Raw genomic sequence first — 13,409 nt, forward strand, 5'->3', positions numbered from 1 at the left:
GTCACCCCCCCGGCGCGGCGGGGACAGAGGGAGGCGGAGGCGCCGGCGAGGGCGGCGGAGGTTTTGTTATCGTTTATTTGTGAAGTTAAAAACAAGCGGTAAAAAGTAAAAACTGAGCGTACGGTGGCCGCCGTCCCGGGAGGGGCCGCGCCGCGCCGCCCCCCCCGCCGCCGCCCGCGCCCGGGTTAGTCGCTACCTGCTACGGCGGCGGCGGGGCCGGGGCCCGGCGGGGCGGGGGCTGGGCCGGGCCGGGCCAGGGGGCCGCGGCGGCGGCGGCGGGGGGGGGGCCGCGGGGGGGGCCGGTCGCCGCCCCGGGCCGGCCGCGGCCGCGCCGAAAAACAAAAGGGGGTCACGGACGGGGGGTTCACATTCGGTTCACTGAGCCTGCGGGAGCGAGGCGGCGGGGCCGCGGTGAGGGGGGGTGGCCCGGGGGGGGGATCCCAAAGGGGAGTCCGGGGCACTGGGGGGGCGCGGGGGGCTCTTGGCAGCTCACAGGGGCCCGGGGGGTGTCCCGGGGGGTCTCTAGGGCTCACAGGGGGTGGAGGAAGGTCCTGGGGGCTTGGAGGGGGGGGTCCCAGGGGCTGGGGGGGCACTAGAGGGTGCCGGGGGGCTCTGGGGGGTCCCAGGGGAGGTGCTGAGGGCTGGAGGGGGTTCAGGTCCCTGGGGGGGGGGAGCAGGGGGGGTCCCATGTGCCGGGGGGGTCCCAGGGCCGGGATGGGGGCCCGGGGGGTCCCAGGGGCTGGAGAATGGATCCGGGGGGAAGGGGGTGCATAGGCTGGGGGGTGTCTCAGGGGGTGGGGGGTGTCTGGGGGGGGGGGCCACAAGGGCTAAAGAAGGGGTTGGGGGCAGCGGAAGTGACCAGGGGGTGGCCCAGGGGTCCCGGGGGGGTCCCAGGGCCGGGGGGGTGTTCCAGGGGGGCAGAGGATGTCCCAAGAATCCCATGGGAGGGTCCTGGGGGGGTCCTGGGGGGGTCCCCGGTGCCCGGGGGGGTTGCAGGGGTCCTGAAGCAGAGTCCCAGCTGCCAGGGGCGTCCTGGGGGGTCCCCAGGGCCTGGGGGGGTCGCAGGGGGGTCCATGGGATGCCTTGGGGGTGTCGGGGGGGGTTGCAGGGGTCCCGGGGCAGAGTCCCGGCTGCTGGGGGAGTCCCCAGGGCCAGGGGGGGTCCATGGGGTCCCGGGGCAGAGTCCCAGCCGCCTGGGGGGGTCCGGGGGGGCCTCACCTGCTGTCCCTGCTGCGTGGGGGGGGGCGCGGGGCCGGCGGCCCCCGGGGTCTGTCCGTAGTAGGCCGCCTGCTGCCGGTAGTACTCGGCCCAGGCCGCGCTGTAGTCGGGCTGGGGGCCAGGGGGGGCCCCGGGGCCGGCGCCGGTGGCCACCTGGGCCGCTGGGGGGGCGCGGGGGGGCGGTGAGCGGGGCGGGGGGGCCGTGGCAGGGCCCCCCCCGCCCCGTCCTCCCCGGCTCCCCCCCCTCACCTTGTTTTTTGTAATATTCCTCCCAGGCTTTCGTGTAGTCCTGCTGCGGGGGGGCCCCGGGCTGCTGGGGCTGCTGGCCTGGGGGGGGGAGACGGGGTCAGCCGGCTGCCGGGGGGGCAGGAAGGTTTGGGGAACCCCCCCGAGAGGTTTGGGGGCCTCCAGCAAGGTTTGGGGGGCCCAGGATGTTCTGGACCCTGCAGTTAGGTTCCCGCCCCCACCCATAGGGTTTGAGGGTCTCTTAAGTGGCTTTAGCCCCCCCCGGGATTCTGAAGACCCCCCCAAAGATGCTCAGGGCCCCCCCAAAAGGGCCTGGGAACCCCCAGGAAGCTTATGGGCCCCCCAAAAGGTTCAGAGACCCCCTCCAAGAAGACTCAAAAGCCCCCCAGAGCATTTGGGGCCCCCCCGGGTGACTCAGGAGCCCCCCTGGGTGACTCAAGAGCCCTGGGGGGGCATGCCCCCCCCCCAGAAGCAGCAGCGGTACCTATTTTCTTGTAGTACTCCTCCCAGGCCTTGGTGTAGTCGGACTGGCCGGTGGGGGGGGGCTGGGGGGGCTCCCCCTGCACCGGGGGGGCGGCGGGGGCCGGCGGCTGCCCCGGCACCGGCCCCGGCGGCTGCTGGTAGTAGTGCGAGTAGTAGGCGGCCCAGGCGGCGTTGGGGTCGGCCGCCGCCGCCGCTTTACCTGGGGGGGGCACGAAAATAGAGGGGGGGGGTGAATAGGGAATCTGGGGGGGGTCCCGGAGCTGCGGGGGGGGTCGCGGTACTCACTGGGGTCGTGGGGGGCCGGCGGCTGCCACTGCGGGTAGGTGTTGCCCCAGCCCTGGGGGGGGTACTGGTGCGGGGGGGGGCCCCCGGGGCTGCGGGAGAGGGGGGCGGTGAGGCGGGGGGGGGCGCGGGGGTGCCCCCAATCCCCCCCCCGTCCCCGGGGGCGGTACTCACTGCGGGGGGGCTCCCGGCGGGCCCTGGTTGAAGGGGCCCGGGTTGAAGGGGCCCATGGGGCCGGCGGGCCCCGGCGGCCCCCCCGGGCCCGGCCCCGGCCCCACGGGGCACAGCGGACCCTGCGGAGCAGAGAGGGGGGGTGAGCGGGGCGGTGGGGGGGGGCGCAGCGGGGCCCCCCCCCGGGCCCGGGTCCCCCCCGGGGGCGGCGCACCTCGATCTTCTCCTCGATGAGCTGCTTGGCGTGGTCGATCTGCTGCGGGGAGCCGCGGATGACGAAGAGCTTGAAGTTGGGGTCGCCGTTGGGCGGCAGCTGCCGCGAGATCTCCACGAAGGCCCCCGTCTGCTGGTTGATGGCTTTGACGTTCTCCCCGCCTGCGGGGGGGGCGCAGAGGGGCAGCGTGGTGCCGGGGGGGGGGGGGGCCATGAGGCCGGGGGGGGGTGGTGTGGGGGGGGGGCCCGCGCTCACCTCTGCCGATGACCAGCCCGCACTTGTGGGTGGGGATGGAGAAGGTCATCTCGCCGCCGGGGGGGCCCCAGCTGCCCTGGCCGCGCCCCCGCCCCCGCCCCCCGGGGGGCATGCCTGGCCCCGGGGGCCCGGGGGGGCCGCTCTGCGGGGGGAAACGGGGGGGGGTTGCGTCAAGGCCTGGGGGCGGGGGGCGCCGCGGGGGCGGCCCCCCCCTCCCCGCGCCCCCCCACCTACCCGCAGGCTCTGCAGCAGGTCGTTGATGATGCGGGCGGCGTGCTCGCAGCGCTCGGGGGGGCCCATGATGTGGGCGATCTTCTCGGGGCCCGTCCCGTCGTCTGCAAGGCAGCGCGGGGGGGTCGGCGGGCGCGGGGGGGGCGCGGGGGGGCCGCCGGGGCCTTCCCCCCCCCCCGCCCCGCGCCCCCTCCTCACCTTGCTTGAACTGTATCCGCACCCCGGCGTCGTTCTGGATCTTCTTGATCATCTCGCCGCTGCGGCCGATGACGACGCCCACCGAGTGCCGCGGCACCGGCACCTGCGGCACACAGGGTGGGGTGGGGGGTCAGCGGGGCCCCCCCGCCACCCCCGCGGCCCCCCCGCGCCCCCCCCCCGCACTCACGTCGATGCCGCCGCCGATGCGGGAGCCGTACTCGTTGCGCTCGCCGAAGCCGCCCTGGTCGCGCTCGCGCAGGATGTCCATCACCATCTCGCAGGCTTGCTGCAAGGCAGGGGCGCGTGGGGGGGGCGTGGGGACGACGGGGGGGGTCACGGGGACACCGGGGGGGCCGCGGGGACACGGGGGGGGGGGTCACGGGGACGGCGGGGCCCTACCTGCACCTTGTAGGGGTCACCGATGATGCGCAGCGGCTTGTCCACGTTGGTGTTTTGAGAACCGTCTTGGATGAGGATCATCTTCACGCCGGCTCGTTCCTGCGGCGGGACGGGACGGAGAACACGCTAAGCACACGCCAAGGACACGCTAAGGACACGCCAAGGACACGCGGGGGGGCCGGGGGCGCACCTGGAGCTGCTTGATGGTCTCGCCGCCCTTGCCGATGACGAGGCCGGCCTTGCCGGCGGGGATCATGATCTCCTGCACTGTGCCGTTCTGGCCGTTGGCGTTGTCGTGGAACTGCCCCGGGGGCCCCCCGCGGCCCCGCGACACGATGTCGTCCAGCATCATCTTGGCCTTCCTGGGGGGGGGACACGGGGGGGGCGGTTGGCGGCGGCTGGGGGGGCCACACGTCCCCATCTCCGCGCGGCGAGGGGGGGGGATACTCACTGCACGGCCTCGGGGGAGCCGGTGAGGGAGACGCTGCGCTCCGGGAGGCCGCCGCTGTCTGCGGGAGGGGGGGGTCAGCACGGGGGGGGGGGCACAACGGCGGCGTCCCCCCCCCTCGGCGCGGCCCTACCTGGGGAGATCTGCACCTTGCAGCCCGAGTCCTGCTGGATCTTGTTGATCTGCTCCCCGCCCCGGCCGATGACTGCGGGAGACGGCGCCGGGTGAGGGGGGGCCGCCGCCGCCCCCCCCCGCCCCCCGCCGCTACTCACTGAGTCCCACCATGCCGTCGGGCACCCGGTACTCCTCCGTCACCGTCGACCTGCCGAGGGCCCCCCCGCGTCAGGCCCCGCGCCGGGCGGGGGGGGACGACACAGAGGGGGGACATCGCGGGGGGGGGGACGGTGGCGGGGACGGAGGGGTGGGGAAGACGCAGAGGATGCCGCTGCTGCGGGGATGGAGGGATGGTGGCGGGGACGGAGGGGACGGCACGGGGACGGAGGGATGGTGGAGATGGCGGGGACGGAGGGGACGGCGCGGGGACGGAGGGAACAGCGCAGGGATGGAGGGATGGTGGAGATGGCGGGGACGGAGGGGATGGCGCGGGGACGGAGGAGTGGGGAAGACACAGAGGACGCTGCCACCACGGGGATGGAGAAGACGGAGCAGGTGCCACCACAACGTGGACGCGGTGGCAGTGGCACGGATGGAGAGGACGTGGTGGGGACACGAGATGGAGATAACGGCACCGCGGCGAGGACGCAGTCGCGGCGCAGACGAAGACCATGCGACGGGGACAGAGAAGATGGAGGTAACACCAACAAAGAGCCGAAGATGACACCGACGTGGTGGGGACACAAAGATGCCACCATGGCACAGACACAGCCGTGGTGCAGATAAAAACCACAGGACGGGGACAGAGGTGGTGAAGATACCACCACCACCGCGGTGGTGACACGAAGAACCTGCTACCGCGGTGGGGACGTAGGCGCGGCACAGACGAAGACCGCGCAACGGGGACGGACACGGTGCAGGTAACGGCAACGAGAGGCCAAAGATAACGCCACCACGGCGGTGACGCAAAGACAATGCCACCACAACGGAGGTGTAGCCTTGGCGCAGGTGGAGACCCCGCAACGGGGATGGAGAAGGTGAAGGTAACGCCAATGAAAGACCAAAGACAATGCCGCTGCGGTGGTGACACGAGCAAGATGCCACCGTGGCAGGGACATGGCTGCGGTGCAGGTGGAGACGACGTGACAGAGATGAAGAAGGTGAAGATAACGCCAACGCGGCGGTGACACGAAGATGCCACCGCGGCGGGGACATGCCTGGGGTGCAGATGAAGGCCGCACAGTGCGGATGGAGAAGGTGAAGATGCCACCACCATAGTGGTGACATGAAGCTGCCACCACAGCAGGGATGGACCAGCGATGGGAACACAGCGGATGCCACCATGGCATGGACGCGGTGACGGGCAGGACGCCACCACCGTAGACAGAAGAGAAACGCCGCGAGGACAGGGACACGGTGGCGAGCGCGGAAGAGATGCCACCGCGGCAGGGACACGGACGGGGCAGATGCTGGGACGGCGGGGTCAGAGACGGAGGGGACGCGACGGCAACGGGGACAGAGCAGCCGCGGCGGGGATGCGACAGCAACGGGGACGCCGGGGACGCGGCGGCACCGCGGTGGTGGTGACACCGTGGTGACACCGCGGCGGCGGGGGGGCTCACCTGGGCGGGGGGTGGACGGGCCCCAGCTGGGTGGGCAGCGCTGGAAGGGAAGGGCCGTGAGCGCGCGGCGCGGGCGCCCCGGGGAGGCCGGCGCTGCCGGGGGCCGGTGGCAGCCCGGGCCGCGTCCCCGGGTCCCCCCGCGGCGCCGCCGCCCCGGCCCCCGCCCGGCCCCGCTCACCGTCCCCCGGCGCCGCCGCCAGCTTCTTGCTCTCCGGCTGGTCTGCGGGGAGGGAAGCGCGCGTCAGCCCCGCCGGCGCCCCCGCCCCGGGGGACACTGCCCCGGGGGGGGGGACACGGCCACCCCGGGGGGACACCACTGCCCCAGGGGGGGACATGGCCACCCCGAGAGGGGACACGGCCACCCCAGGGACACGGCCTGGCCCCCAGGGGGGACACGGCCACCCCAGAAGGACATGACCTGGCTCTGGGGGGACACACACTGGCCCTGGGGGGACACGGCCACCCCGGGGGGGGGGACACGGCCACCGCGAGAGCGGACACAGCCACCCCAGGGGGACACGACCTGGCCTGGGGGGACGCAGCCGCCCCGGGGACACAGCCTGGCCCCTGGGGGACGTGGCCACTCTGGGGGGACACAGCCAGGCCCTGGTGGGGGGACGCAGCCACCACAGGGGACATGGCCAGGCCTGGGGGGGACATGACCAGGCCCCAGGGGGCACATGGCTGACACAGGGACATGGCCTGGCCCCAGAGGGACACGACCACCCCAGGGGGACACTCAGCCCGGCCCTGGGGGGTACATGGCCAGGCCGGGGGGGGGGGGGGACACAGCCTGGCCCCAGGGGGACACAGCCACCCTGGGGGGGGACACAGCCACCACCAGGGACTCAGCTAAGCTTGGGGGGGGGGACACAGACATCACAGGGGATGCAGCCAGGCGCTGGGGGGGGGACACGGCCACCCCGGGGGTCACGGCCCGGCCCTGGGGTCACGGCCCTCCTAGGGGGACGCAGCCCCGGGGCCCACAGCCTCGCCCGGGGCGGGGGGGGCCGCAGCCCCGGGGGGAGGCCCCAGCGCGGTCGGGGGCCGCGGCCCCGGGGGCGGGGGGGCCGCACGGCCCGGCCCCCCCCGCCGCACCTCCGTCCTCCAGCTGCCGCTTCTGCCCCCCGAAGGCGAAGTCGGGCGCGCTGTTGTTCACCGCGGTGCCCGCGTCGCCCCCGATTTTCGCCGCGATCTGCGGAGACAAAGCGCCGGCGGGTGGCAGCGGGCCGCGCCGCGCCGAACCGGGCCGGACCGGGGGCGGGGGCACCGCGCCCCCCCGCTCGCGGCGGCGGGGAGTCCCGAGGCGCCCGGAGCCCCGCGCGGTTCCGGCCGAAATCCACCAGTTTCGGGTTTTTTTTCCTTTCTTTTTCTTTTCCTGCCGGCGCAACTTTCGCGGCCGCTTCCCCCGCGGCGGCTCCCGGGCCGGGCCGCGGCTCCGGGCGGGCTGCTCGGCCCCGGCCCCCCCGCGCGTCCCGGCGCGGCGGCTCCGCGCTGCCCGGTACCGGCGCCGGCTGCGGCCCCGCCGCGGGGTCCCGGAGCCCCCCGGACCCCCCCGGGCAAGGTCAGGGCCCCGCCGGACGCCTCGCGGTACCGGTAACCGGAGGGTGGGGGGGCACCGGGGCGCCCACGTGACCGCGCGCGGGGGAGGGGCCGCACCGGGCGGGGGGAGGGTGACGGCGGCTCCCCCCTCCCGGCGCCCCCCCCCCCCCGCGCCGCCGCCGCCGCCGCCGCCGCCCGGCCCTCACCTGCCGGGCCCGCTGCACGGCGTCGGCGAAGGCGTCCTTGCGGATGCCGCCGGGCGGGCCGCCCCCCGCGCCGCCCGGGCCCGGCCCGCCGCCCGCGGCCCCCCCCGCGCCCGCGCCGCCCGGCGGCGGCGGCCCGGCGGCGGCGTTGGCGGCGTTAGCGGCCCCCCCGGGCGGCCCGGCGGCGGGCGGCGGCCCGGCGGGGCTGTAGTCCGACATGGCGGCGGCGGCGGCGGCGGCGAGGGCGCGACGCGGGAACCAGGCCGCGCTCTCCACACACGCCCGCAAAGCACGCTGGGAGCGGGGGGCGGGATTCCGGTGGGCCGCCCGCCCCCCCCGCGCCGCGCCGCGCCGCCGCCGGCCAATGGGCCACGCGGGGCCGCCGTGAGTGGCAGCCGTCGACGGCCAATCCCGGGGAGGAAGGAGCCGGCGCGCTCCGCTGGCCTATCAGAGCGCAGGAAAGCGGGGCACCGCGTATGAGTGGCAGGTGGCTCGACCAACGAGCGTAGAGAGAGGGTCGACAGGGGATTCTCATTGGAAACCCGACAGGGGTGGGCCTCTCAGAATTGACACGGCCCACCACCAATCCCCGGCAGGCTGGTCGCCGTCGGTAGGCCACCATTGGACAAGGAAACGCAGAGTGCGCCGGGAAGGGGGCGGGCCCCCGATTGATTGGCGTTCGGCGGCGCCAATGACGCAGGGCGGACTCCCAGCCTGCCCTCCCCTACTGCCTACTGAAGGAAGCCGCCCGTCATGGCGGCCCCAGAGCCAGTGAGACAGGAAGCAGTTACACGCCAGCTTGCCATTGGCGGACCGAGGACGGGGGCGGAGCTTACAGGGAATGACATGAAGGCAAATCAATCAGGGCAGCGAACGCGTGCCCCGATTAGTACGAGGCAACAGGCGGGACCAGCGTGCAGCGAAAGCCACTTGGGCCAATCACAAGCCGGCCTGCTCACCTGGGGTGACTGGCAGGGCGTTCACCAATCACCTAGAACCGCTGCGCACAAGCGCGGGTGGGCGGGCAGGACTGAAGGTGACTGACAGCTCTGCAGGCCAATGAGAAGGGGGGTGCGTAAGACAGCCAATGAGCTTCGTGAGGCAGTTTGGGAGGGAAACGGCAGCGAACCAGGCGCGAGGCAACCGGGGCTGGCCATGATTGGCAGCGCTCCCGGCCAATCGCGCTGGGAAGGCGGGCGCTGCGGCCGCGGTCCCGCCCCCCCAGGTGCAGCTTGGCCCGGTCGGTCCCCACGCCGGGGCCGTTTATTCCCGGGGGGGGGGGGAAGACACGGGGGGGGGGGGGCGCTCAGACGGCGGCGGTCCCCGGCGGCCCCTCGGGCTCCGGCACCGCCTCGGGCTGCGGCGGGGGCTCGGCGGGGGGCGGCGGGGGGCTGCGCAGGTCCAAGTACAGCGTCAGCGACACCCCCATGGCGAAGAGCTGCGGGGGGGGGGGCGGCTCAGGGCCTGTCCCACGGCCCCCCCCCCCCCCGGGGACCTGCCCCATGGGGCGGCCCCCCAGAGCCGCCCCCCCCGGCGGTGCCCCCCCCCCCCCCCCACCTGCAGCAGGGCGGCGACGGTGGCGGCGGCGCCCAGGCCCAGGCTCCGCTCCTTGATCAGCGCCATCAGCTTCTTGTAGCAGCCCTGGGGGGACGGGGGGGTCCCGGGGGGGGCTGCAGCAGGGCGGCGCAGGGGGCACCGGGGCGCGCGGCTCCCCGGGGCCCGGGGGGATGCAGGAGCCGGGAACCCCGGGGCACCGGGGGCTCCAGGGGATGTGGCAGCCGGGAACTTAGGGGCACTGGGAATTCAGGGGGATCCGGGCACTGGGAACTCAGGGGCTCCGGGAATTCGGGGGCACCAGGGACTCCAAGGGATGCGGGAGCTGGGAACTCAGGGGCTCCGGGAATTCAGGGGGCTCCGGGAATTCGGGGGCACCAGGGACTCCAAGGGAGGCTCCAGGCACCGGGAACTCAGGGGCTCCGGGAATTCGGGGGCACCAGGGACTCCAAGGGATGCGGGAGCTGGGAATTCAGGGGGCACTGGGAATTCAGGGGCACCAGGGGCTCGGGAGGCTCCAGGCACCGGGAACTCAGGGGCTCCGGGAATTGGGGGGCTGGGGGGGCTCTGGGCTGAGCAGAGAGGGGGGATTTGGGTGCCCGGGGCTCGGGGCTATTCGGCGCCCGGCACCTCGGGGGCACGTGGGGTCGCAGTGCCGGCAGTGCTGGGGGCCGCGCTGGACCCGGCAGGGGGTCGTGGGGGGGGGGGGGGGGTCGGGGTGCCCCTACCCGGGGGTGCACAACGGTGGTGGGGGGTGTTGTGGTGGGGGGGTGTGTTGTTTTGGGGGGGGTGTTGTTTCGGGGGGTCCCTACCTGGGGGTGTGCCACGGCGGGGGGGTGTTGTTTTGGGGGGGTGTTGTTTCGGGGGGTCCCTACCTGGGGGTGCACCACGGTGGGGTGGGTGTTGTTTTGGGGGGGTGTTGTTTCGGGGGGTCCCTACCTGGGGGTGCACCACGGCGGGGTGGGTGTTGTTTTGGGGGGGTGTTGTTTCAGGGGGTCCCTACCTGGGGGTGCACCACAGTGGGGTGGGTGTTGTTTTGGGGGGGTGTTGTTTCTGGGGGTCCCTACCTGGGGGTGTGCCACGGCGGGGTGGGTGTTGTTTTGGGGGGGTGTTGTTTCGGGGGGTCCCTACCTGGGGGTGCACCACAGTGGGGTGGGTGTTGTTTTGGGGGGGTGTTGTTTCTGGGGGTCCCTACCTGGGGGTGTGCCACGGCGGGGTGGGTGTTGTTTTGGGGGGGTGTTGTTTCGGGGGGTCCCTACCTGGGGGTGCACCACAGTAGGGTGGGTGTTGTTTTGGGGGGGTGTTGTTTCTGGGGGTCCCTACCTGGGGGTGTGCCACGGCGGGGTGGGTGTTGTTTTGGGGGGGTGTTGTTTCGGGGGGTCCCTACCTGGGGGTGCACCACAGTGGGGTGGGTGTTGTTTTGGGGGGGTGTTGTTTCTGGGGGTCCCTACCTGGGGGTGTGCCACGGCGGGGTGGGTGTTGTTTTGGGGGGGTGTTGTTTCGGGGGGTCCCTACCTGGGGGTGCACCACAGTGGGGTGGGTGTTGTTTTGGGGGGGTGTTGTTTCTGGGGGTCCCTACCTGGGGGTGTGCCACGGCGGGGTGGGTGTTGTTTTGGGGGGGTGTTGTTTCGGGGGGTCCCTACCTGGGGGTGCACCACAGTGGGGTGGGTGTTGTTTTGGGGGGGTGTTGTTTTGGGGGGGGTCCCTACCTGGGGGTGCCCCACGGCCGGGTGGGTGTTGTTTTGGAGGGGTGTTGGGGGGTGTTGCGTGGGGGGGTCCCTACCTGGGGGTGCCCCACGGCCGGGTGGGTGTTGCGTGGGGGGGTCCCTACCTGGGGGTGCACCACGGCCGGGTGGGTGTTGTGCCCGTCGCAGGCGGGGCGGGGGGGCTGCAGGCAGCAGCTGCGGGGGTAGCGGCGCCGCGCGCGCGCCTCGAAGGCCGAGCCCGCAAAGTCCCCGTGGCCGTGCACCCCGCAGCACCGCAGCTGCCGGCCCCACGGCGCCGTCAGCCCCACGGCACCCATCAGCCCCATGGCACCCGCTGGCCCCGCCCCATCAGCCCCATGGCACCCGCCGGCCCCGCGCCACCAGCCCCACGGCACCCACCAGCCCCACGGCACCCACCAGCCCCATGGCACCCGCCGGCCCCATGGCACCCGCCGGCCCCGCGGCCCCAGCTCCCCCCAACCCACATCCTGGTGTCACGTGGCCCCACGGCCCAATGTCCCCAATGTCCCCTGTCCCCCATGCCCAAATGTCCCACGGCCCCAAAACCCCACAGCCCCGTGGCCCAATGTCCCCAATGTCCCCCATGCCCAAATGTCCCCAACGTGCCGCCTCGCCATCTCCCTGATGACCCACGTCCCAACACCCCACGGTCCCCACATCCCCGTGTCCCCAATGTCCCCTGTGCCCCATGGCCCCAAACCCCCCATCCCCATGGTCCCCCACCCCCATGTCCCCAATGTCCCCAATACCCCACGGCCCCAAAACCCACATCCCCATGGTCCCCCACCCCCGTGTCCCCAATGTCCCCAATGCCCCACGGCCCCAAACCCCGCATCCCCGTGGTCCCCCACCCCCATGTCCCCAATGTCCCCAATGCCCCACGGCCCCAAACCCCGCATCCCCATGGTCCCCCACCCCCGTGTCCCCAATGTCCCCAATGCCCCACGGCCCCAAACCCCGCATCCCCATGGTCCCCCACCCCCGTGTCCCCAATGTCCCCAATGCCCCACGGCCCCAAACCCCGCATCCCCGTGGTCCCCCACCCCCGTGTCCCCAATGTCCCCAATGCCCCACGGCCCCAAACCCCGCATCCCCGTGGTCCCCCACCCCCGTGTCCCCAATGTCCCCAATGCCCCACGGCCCCAAACCCCGCATCCCCATGGTCCCCCACCCCCGTGTCCCCAATGTCCCCAATGCCCCACGGCCCCAAACCCCGCATCCCCATGGTCCCCCACCCCCATGTCCCCAATGTCCCCAATGCCCCACGGCCCCAAACCCCGCATCCCCGTGGTCCCCCCCCCCGTGTCCCCGAGGCCCCCCCCGCGCCCCCACCTTGCTCATGAAGGCGTCCCAGCCCTCGGTGACGAGGCCGCCGTCCCGCGCGGTGCCGTAGCGGCGCCTCAGGGCCCCCAGCGCCTTGTCCAGCACCAGGCTGCGGGCCTGCCCCCCCCCGTCACCCCCCGGCCCCCGGGACCCCCCCGGAACCCCAGACACCCCCTCACCCCCCGTGGGGCCAGACCCTGCCACCCCCCGGGGCACCCCGAACCCCCGGGACCCCCCCAGGACCCCCAACCCGCCAGGACCCCCATGGGAACCCACCCCCCGGGACTCAGCCCCCCCGGGACCCCCGTGGGACCCCAGACACCCCCCGTGGGGCCGGACCCTGCTGCCCCCCGGGGCGCCCCAAACCCACCGGGACCCCCCACGGGAATCCACCCCCCCCCGGGCCCCCCCAAACCCGCTGTCACCCCCCGGGGCCCCCCCAAACCCGCTGTCACCCCCCCCCGGGGGCCCCCAAACCCGCCGGCACGCACGAAGGGGGTGTAGTCGTAGACGAAGACGGCGGCAGCCACCTCGGCCACGAAGAGCATCGTCACCACCACGAAGAACTGCCCAGAGCCGGGATGGGGCCATGGCGCGGCACCGCCACGCGACACGGCACCGCGACACGGCACCGTGACACGCGACACAACACAACACGGCACCGCGACACGGCACCGCGACACGCGACACGGCACCACGGCACGTGACACAGCACCACGGCATGCGACACGGCACCACGGCACACGGCACGCGACATGGCACCACGGCACGCGACATGGCACCACGGCACGCGACATGCGACATGGCACCACGGCACGCGACACAACACAACACGGCACCGCGACACGGCACCACAGCACGCGACACGGCACCGCGACACGGCACCGCGACACACGACACAACGCAACACAGCACCGCGTTGCACAGCCCGGGGAGGCCGCCACGGCCACCGTCGCCACCAGCACCATCCCCACACCGCCATCACCGTCCCCACCACCACGGCCACCACCACCGCCAGCCTCACCGCCACCGTCATCTCTATCCCCACCGTCATCACCATCGTTGTCCCCACCAGCACCATCCCCACTGCCGTCCCCACCACCGCTATCCGCACCACCACTGTCTCCAGCACCATCACCACCATCATGTCGTCACCATCACTGTCCCCACCACTGTCCC

At 73.7% G+C, this 13,409-nt stretch overlaps 1 protein-coding gene across 2 annotated transcripts; it reads right to left on the minus strand.

Annotated features, from left to right (window-relative positions):
- Window positions 1–56: 56 nt before the first annotated feature.
- KHSRP (KH-type splicing regulatory protein) lies at window positions 57–7,951 on the minus strand. 2 transcript variants are annotated; one of them, XM_064499414.1, is made up of 20 exons: window positions 7,630–7,951; window positions 6,980–7,076; window positions 6,060–6,101; window positions 5,882–5,921; window positions 4,418–4,467; window positions 4,279–4,350; window positions 4,149–4,206; window positions 3,888–4,059; window positions 3,698–3,796; window positions 3,486–3,584; window positions 3,299–3,401; window positions 3,104–3,204; window positions 2,870–3,011; window positions 2,615–2,775; window positions 2,404–2,522; window positions 2,233–2,321; window positions 1,949–2,146; window positions 1,468–1,545; window positions 1,219–1,379; window positions 57–384 (listed from the first exon to the last, which is right to left on the minus strand). In XM_064499414.1, the coding sequence occupies exons 1-20, from the start codon at window positions 7,843–7,845 to the stop codon at window positions 376–378; spliced, it is 2,106 nt and encodes a 701-aa protein (XP_064355484.1). In that variant the 5' UTR covers window positions 7,846–7,951; the 3' UTR covers window positions 57–375. The 2 variants fall into 2 exon arrangements, with proteins under 2 accessions (XP_064355484.1, XP_064355483.1); XM_064499413.1 differs by having other exon boundaries at window positions 5,882–6,101.
- Window positions 7,952–13,409: the final 5,458 nt, after the last annotated feature.

Source organism: Dromaius novaehollandiae, chromosome 33 (genome assembly GCF_036370855.1).
Source record: "Dromaius novaehollandiae isolate bDroNov1 chromosome 33, bDroNov1.hap1, whole genome shotgun sequence".
NCBI classification, from domain to species: Eukaryota; Metazoa; Chordata; class Aves; order Casuariiformes; family Dromaiidae; genus Dromaius; species Dromaius novaehollandiae.

Bases quoted from the DNA above. Each gene is read 5' to 3' on its own strand.
- KHSRP (XM_064499413.1), bottom strand. From the start codon at position 7,845: ATGTCGGACTACAGCCCCGCCGGGCCGCCGCCCGCCGCCGGGCCGCCC. The intron at 4,207-4,278 runs GTAGGGCCGCGC...CCCCTCCCGCAG, and splicing joins CAAGGTGCAGATCTCCCCAG to ACAGCGGCGGCCTCCCGGAG. The intron at 2,523-2,614 runs GTGCGCCGCCCC...TCTGCTCCGCAG, and splicing joins TCATCGAGGAGAAGATCGAG to GGTCCGCTGTGCCCCGTGGG.